A 7,028-nucleotide genomic window follows, 5' to 3' on the forward strand; every position below is an offset into this window, starting at 1 on the left:
AAGCCAGGCACCGGCTCCGGGCAGAATACGTGCAAGATCAGGACAGCAGGACCGTCGCTTACGCTCAGCTTTCCCCCTGCCGCAGGGACCGACTGCAGAGTCTGGCCGAAAGAGGCTGGTAACACGGTAACTGTCAGGTGCTTTGCTGGCTCGGTGCCTTTAACGTGCAGCGTGACGAATATGTTCCACACTCACAGTCCTGACAATCAGGAATGTCCAGGTTTGGGTGCCCATGTGCGCCATGATGAGCACTCAGCCCACATAACTACTCCATTATTCACCAAATCAAGGGTGTGACTTTTCCTCCAACTTATCCTGGAAACTTGTTGTGGAGGAAACATTGTTCACAGCTTGGCATTCCCACTGAGAGCTTTGCTTCCGGTTGCCGGAGTTGTGAGTGACTATTTAGGGTGAGTCACAATGAAGGTGAGTTCTCCGACACCCTATATATAGTGGGGCTCTGTGGGGGGGGTTTACTGAGGGAGCAGAGCACCAAGAGCCCACTGCAGACCAGACAGCCACGTCCGCCATGAAGATAACAGGGGCCGTTCTGCTCTTCGCTCTGGCACTTTGCTGCTTCTACTCAGGTGAGTCACTTTGGCTGTAGCCTGTGCTGAGCCCTGCCCTATACCCGAAAGGATGGGGCCAGCCTCACTCTCATCTATATAGGGGTTCGCACACCCCCACAGTGGCCGATTCCAGGAGCAGCTGGTTTATTTCTGAGATGCCACTGCACAGCCTGGACATTGAGCAGCAGGCTGATTCCAGGAGCGCTGACCTCCCTGCACGGATCCCAGAGCTCGGAAGGGCTGTTCCCGGGCTTCTCTCTGGGCTGGGATCTCACTCACTCTGCCAGAAACCGAGGCAGCTCAAAAGATTCACAGCCCCTAGAAAACAAACATCCATGGAATCCCCTTTCTTTTTGAATTTCTTCTCATCCACGCTTCTGGTTGTTTTCTGATTATTTTGTTGGGGACAAGGAGGTTGGTTAGCAGTAAAATTCTTGATCTAGTTGCCTAAATAATTTTAATTCCTGTCATCGTTTATTATGAAACTCCACAAAGAGGCCATTAGGTAGGGTGACCAGATGTACCGACTTTATAGGGACACTCCCAATATTTGGGGCTTTTTCTTATATAGGCGCCTATTTCCCCTCCCCTTCCCCCCAGTTTTTCACAATTATTATCTACTTACTCTACGATCAGGAGTCAAAAATTCCCATCTCTGTTTCCAACACTAGCCTGTGCCAGTGTATTTAAAGCGATGTACAAGGCCCCCAGCAGTTCTGAGGGAAGCTTCCCACAGGAAAAATTTCTTCTTACCTTGTATTACGTAGGAGTTGCTTTATGCCCTGAATTAATTCAATTCAACGATACTTTATTAGCATGACAAGATCTATGGCATTGCCAAAGTAGAAAGCGGAGGATTTAGATCCTCTCCAAACATTTGCTTTTTGGGGGTTAAATCCCTACCTTGTAATGCTGGATGATCCCGTTATCCATAGCTCCTTAATACAGATCATCTTCACTTGGGGGGCTGATATCTTAGTCAATTGGATAGAGTTTCATTAACAAACAGAGTCAGACCTGTTCAGAATGAAACGTCTCATTAGAATTGAGTAATTGTTGATGTAATTCTGTGCTATGGCTTAACTCTGAAGAGACACTCAAATAATGGAGGTTTCAGAGTAGCAGCCGCGTTAGTCTGTATTCGCAAAAAGAACAGGAGGACTTGTGGCGCCTTAGAGACTAACCAATTTATCTGAGCATAAGCTTTCGTGAGCTACAGCTCACTTCATCGGATATGGAGCGAGAGAGAGTCAAAAGCTGCTGAGGTTTTTATGGATGCCCGTGAGATCCTGGATCCTGCAAAATAGCTGCTGAGACACAACCTTTAGTGTTCTGGTCTTTTTCAGACAGTGTCAATGAACGGACCAGACAGGGTCCGTGGCAGAGTGTGCGGTGTTATGGTCACACCATCCAAACGGATGTTAGAGTAAAATGTAAAACTCTCTTTCTGGATGCTTGTAATGTACTACGACATGATTTCTCAGAATCCAGAACCCTAACACACAAGAACCCAAAACACAGAGAGAGACAAAGCAGGCTGCTCCCGAAGGCACCGAGGCACAATTCAATCCCTATTGCTCTAGGTTGGCTCTTTGAAAATGGACTCCTGAAGACCCAGATCACAAGTTTCCCAACAGAGCCCCTAATTAGCAGGACCAAGAAGCAGAACCAGGAAACCCCGCACACTTAAAGAGAGATCAGGGAACAACAGAGACACCTGAAGTGGAGTCCAATGTGAGAGGCCAGCACCAGACAGTGTCAATGAATGGACTAGGCAGCCTGTTGAGAAGAGGAGAACCCAATGGCAGAAAAGTGGCTGTGGTATGAAATGCCTCTGAAATGCAGGACTCCGTAACAGGCTTTTGAAAGCAAAGCCATTAACCACTTTTGTTGTGGATAGTTTTGGCTCCAATCCTGCTACCACTGGTGTCAATGAATGTTTCTTGGCCTCTGTTGGCTGGATGTAGCTTTGAAAGAACATCAGGGTATTATGGAGCTGGCAGCTAACAGAGCTAGTCCTTAGGCTCAAGTGGCGGGGGCCTGTGTTTCAAAAGCTAAAGAGGAGATCAACATGTGGGTGTTGTTTAATTATAGGTGGCTTAAGACAAGCATGATCCCGCTCTATGGTTGAACTGATCCCCCATGAAACTCCAAAGAAAGAATGAAAGTTCTTTGCATTTTTATGATTAAGTCTTGCTGACAACATGAATGTTTTCTGAACCCTTTCACTGAATTGAGTGAGTAGATACAATGTTACCCTTCATCCAGAAGGAGAAGGGTTAAAACAAATAGCACTGATATCTTCTCAGAAGTTCCTGGAAAAGTAGGAAACTCCCCAGCCTCCCCCAAAGGTGAGGGTGAGATCCTGTAGAGGAGACACCTGTCTAGAGTAGGATCACTCTGGATCGTCCCAAGAATGTTTGCCTCTTCCTCCGTTCCTCCTTTGCGACGTCAATTCAGTTAATACAGGTATACAAGAGCTGACATCCCTAGTGGCACAACCCCATACCAGAACATTTGAAAAGGCTCTGTATAGAAGTAAAGAGAGAGACTTGGTCAGAACTCGGGACATCAATAACCCCAGCACCAGGATGGGAGAGAGAATCTGAAACAGTCTCATTCTGTCTGTATGTTTTGTTCCAGATGCTGCTGGCCAGGCTGGTAAGGTAAGTCGAACTCTCCCTGTTCATTAATAATCACTTTCCCCAGTCTCTGGCTTGTAACATCACAGGGACCATGATCTCTGGGTTAGAAACATGCTAGAACTCATGACTCAAAGCAGAAGCAGAGTCTACCTCGTGCCCGAGCCAGGGGAGAGTGAATCTCTGGGGCTGAGAATCCCTGGGTACATCTACACTGGAACAAAAGATCCAGGGCTTGGCCATGGCTGGACCGGCTGAGCTGACATGGGCTCAGGGGGCTTGGGCTGCAGGCCTAAAAATTGCGGTGTAGATGTTCGGGCTCTGGGATCCTCCACCCTCCTGAGGTACCAACGCTCAGGCTCCAGCCCAAGCCCAAATGTCTACACAGCAATTGTACAGCCCAAGCCCAAGTCAGCTGACCTGAGCTAGCCAGGAGTGTCTCACTGCCGAGTAGACGTAAGCCATGGGGTCAGAGTGATGGATTCCATAGACTATTGTACAGGGCAGTCTGTGATGGGCCTGGAGGAGACACAGGGAGCAACTGAGACAGAACAGAGGAGGTGACGGTATGAGAAGAGCATGAGCTTTTTTATTTATGAGCATCTGCTGCCTGTGGAGATGCTCTTTCACTCACATTCTATATGAGGTAGGTTCAGAAGCGTCTCTTAGACCAGCCTGTACCCCTATGTTCACCCCTTTAAGAAGACTGTGATAAATTTTGTACAAAGTATGCAGTGTAAGGTATGGTTTGAAAACTCATAATGTCCTGAACATTATTGTCCTGTTAAGTATGTGAGTATGTAAAGTTATAAGATTCTACTGTATAAGACATGTCCCCAGTCTGGGGAAACAGTCATAAACCAGAGACAAAAGACAAACTAACACCTCAGCCAGGTCTCAACATAATCAAACGGACCATCACGTGGTTAAGGGGCCATTCTTTGGCAGCAAAAAAGCTGTGAGCGAGAAATTTACTTGTTGGCAAAGGAACAGCTGGTGGTTCCCATCCCCACAAACTTTCTGTTGCATGAACCCCAGCTGGAGATGATGCTCAAAGAAGAGGGAAAAATATAAGAATGGGGAACATACTCCCCAAGTTACTCCTCCCTTTCTCTCTGCCCATGACATCAACAACACCTGAAAGACAAGGAAAGTAACACTGGACTGAGGGAGGGGTCCTGGCGGAAATGACAGCCAGTCAGACTGCTGAAGCATTTGGTGAGAGAGACCTTTTGCTTTGAATTCACTTAGCTTGATAAGTCAGGCATTAGTGGTGTTTTGCTTTTATTTTCTTGTAGCCAATTCTGACTTTGATGCCTCCTTACTTGTAATCACTTAAAATCTATCTTTCTGTAGTTAAGAATCTTGTTTTATCTAAACCAGTGTGTTTGGATTGAAGTGTTTGGAAAACTCCATTTGCGACAATAGGATTTGTGCATTTCATTTTCTAGTAATAAAATGACAGACTTTATATGAGCTTATATGGTCCAGGAGGGTGCTGGGCAGTACAAGATGCACACTTCTGGGGGAAAGTCTGGGACGGGAAATTTGCTGCTCTTCCCCTGCAGTGTAATTCAAGAGTGGCTTGCCAAAGGACTCATACCGTACAGCTCGGAGTAATTTACATGCTGGAAGCTGTGTGTGAGTAGGAACAGGAGTGGTTGCTTTCATAGCAAAGCAGTGTAAAAGGCACCCCAGGCTGGAGAACTGAGGGGACACAGCTGTTCATCAGTCCAGATTGTACCCTGGGTAATGTCAGATTAGCATCCAATGCCTACGGAGATGCCCCTTCGCTCACACACCATGTGACGTGGGTTCAGAAACATCTCTTACACCAGGGAGATGGGCCCGGCTCCTCCTGGCAGCGAGAGGGGAATTGGGAAGTCAGTTAATCAGAACGTCAGTCGAGACTAGGGACAGGATTAGGTACTGTGAGCTCTGGGGGGCAGGACCGTCCCTTCCTCGCTATTCAGAGAATGCCCAGCCCCATGGGCGAGTGGGGGCGTCGGGGCACTACTGAAATGCAGACAATAAGTCTAATAGCAATACTAATGTTCTCTGTAGGGTTTCTGCAGTGAGTACAAGAAGCCTCCGGAAATCTGCACCTTAGAGTACTACCCGGTCTGTGGCACTGATGGCAAGACATATGGAAACAAATGTGCCTTTTGTGGAGCAGTCTAGTAAGTATCAGAATAAAGGGCCCATTAACAAAAATTAAAATACAATCGTGAGGTAATTCAAGGCTCTGCCTGCGCCCATATCTTTACCTCGCAGAGGCTGGGTCGACTTCCTCAGTGTAATTTTTCCTGTCAGCAAATAAGCTCTGGTGAATTTGACCTACTGGGGCCTTGACAGATGCTTTGCTCTCATTGGCCATCAGGTTGCAGCCCTGAGTTCTGTGTCTCTCTCTTTCCTCTAGTGAAAACCTTGGAAGTCTTTGCTTTGAGCATTATGGAGAATGCAGGTCGCACAATGAGGACAAGGAAAGAGAAGAGCTTTAGCATTTGGTTCCCACGAGCAGATCCCTGCATGGAGTCACGTTCTCCTCTCAGCCATCGGTTCCAGGCCTCTAAGAGCGTCGCTGACTCCCCACCTGTCTATGCAATAAAGCATATTCAGCAGAATTTGTGACCTCTGTGGGGTTTTTTTCCCCTTTCCAAGGAGGGACTCTGCTCTCCTGTGTCTCACACGAGTTCTCCCCAGCTTACAGACCAGAGTTAATGAGAACACAAAGTGCAGTAACCAGTCACAGGCTTTAAGGGAGCCACAGACTGACAAGTATTATATCTCCTCCTGCCATGGCTTTTCCTACAAGATAAATCGATACACAAACCCCGGACACATTCCCTGTGTCTGACTCCCTTCCAGGCCTGAGTGTTCTCCATGGACCAGAACATGAGACCATGAGCAAAGCCCACGTAAAAGGCCTTGACCTGGGAGAACAGCAAGGGATGGGAGGATACAGGATCCCCAACCCAGACATAGAGCCCAGGGGGCTACTTGTCGGGGTGGGAGGTGTAAAGGGCTTGTGGGCATGTGGATCCATGCTGTGCGTCACACCCTACACACCAACAAACCCTTGATCCTTCCGATACTGCCCCCCCAGAGACCCACGAGCTGCCCAGCCTGTCCGTCTTCTCCATGGCGCACAGAGGACTGCAGAGTCCCTCTGACTGGGGTCTGAGCTGCGCTGATGCCCTGTGCAGCACACCAACAACCTGCCACATTTGGCTCTTCACGTGCATGGAAGCTGCCTCACTTCTGGGCTGCCCTGGGGGAGCTTGACAGATCTCTGACCATGCTCATACTTGCTGTAAGCCAGCGCTGCATCCCAGTGACTCATAGAATTATAGAATATCAAATTTGGAAGGGAACTCAGGAGGTCATCTAGTCCAACCCCCTGCTCAAAGCAGGACCAATCCCCAACTAAATCATCCCAGCCAGGGCTTTGTCAAGCCTGACCTTAAAAACTTCTAAGGAAGGAGATTCCACCACCTCCCTAGGTAACGCATTCCAGTGTTTCAGCACCCTCCTAATGAAAAAGTTTTTCCTAATATCCAACCTAAATCTCCCCCACTGCAACTTGAGACCATTACTCCTTGTTCTGTCATCTGCTACCACTGAGAACAGTCTAGAGGCACCGTCTTTGGATCCCCCTTTCAGGTGTTTGAAAGCAGCTATCAAATCCCCCCTCATTCTTCTCTTCCGTAGACTAAACATCCCCAGTTCCCTCAGCCTCTCCTCATAAGTCATGCGTTCCAGTCCCCTAATCATTTTTGTTGCCCTCTGCTGGATGCTTTCCAATTTTTCCATGTCC

General features: G+C 47.9%; 1 protein-coding gene across 1 annotated transcript; it reads left to right on the forward strand.

Annotated features, from left to right (window-relative positions):
- Positions 1-529: 529 nt before the first annotated feature.
- Positions 530-5,712, forward strand: LOC141992711 (ovomucoid-like). The gene is made up of 4 exons (XM_074962046.1): positions 530-587; positions 3,213-3,235; positions 5,276-5,391; positions 5,631-5,712. The coding sequence occupies exons 1-4, from the start codon at positions 530-532 to the stop codon at positions 5,710-5,712; spliced, it is 279 nt and encodes a 92-aa protein (XP_074818147.1).
- Positions 5,713-7,028: the final 1,316 nt, after the last annotated feature.

The sequence above is a fragment of the Natator depressus genome, chromosome 8, assembly GCF_965152275.1.
Source record: "Natator depressus isolate rNatDep1 chromosome 8, rNatDep2.hap1, whole genome shotgun sequence".
Lineage (NCBI taxonomy): Eukaryota > Metazoa > Chordata > Testudines > Cheloniidae > Natator > Natator depressus.

Excerpts from the sequence above, each read along its gene's own strand:
- LOC141992711 (XM_074962046.1), top strand. The coding sequence starts at position 530 with ATGAAGATAACAGGGGCCGTTCTGCTCTTCGCTCTGGCACTTTGCTGC. Across the intron at positions 588-3,212 it reads ACTTTGCTGCTTCTACTCAG|ATGCTGCTGGCCAGGCTGGT; the intron begins GTGAGTCACTTT and ends GTTTTGTTCCAG. Across the intron at positions 3,236-5,275 it reads CTGCTGGCCAGGCTGGTAAG|GGTTTCTGCAGTGAGTACAA; the intron begins GTAAGTCGAACT and ends TGTTCTCTGTAG.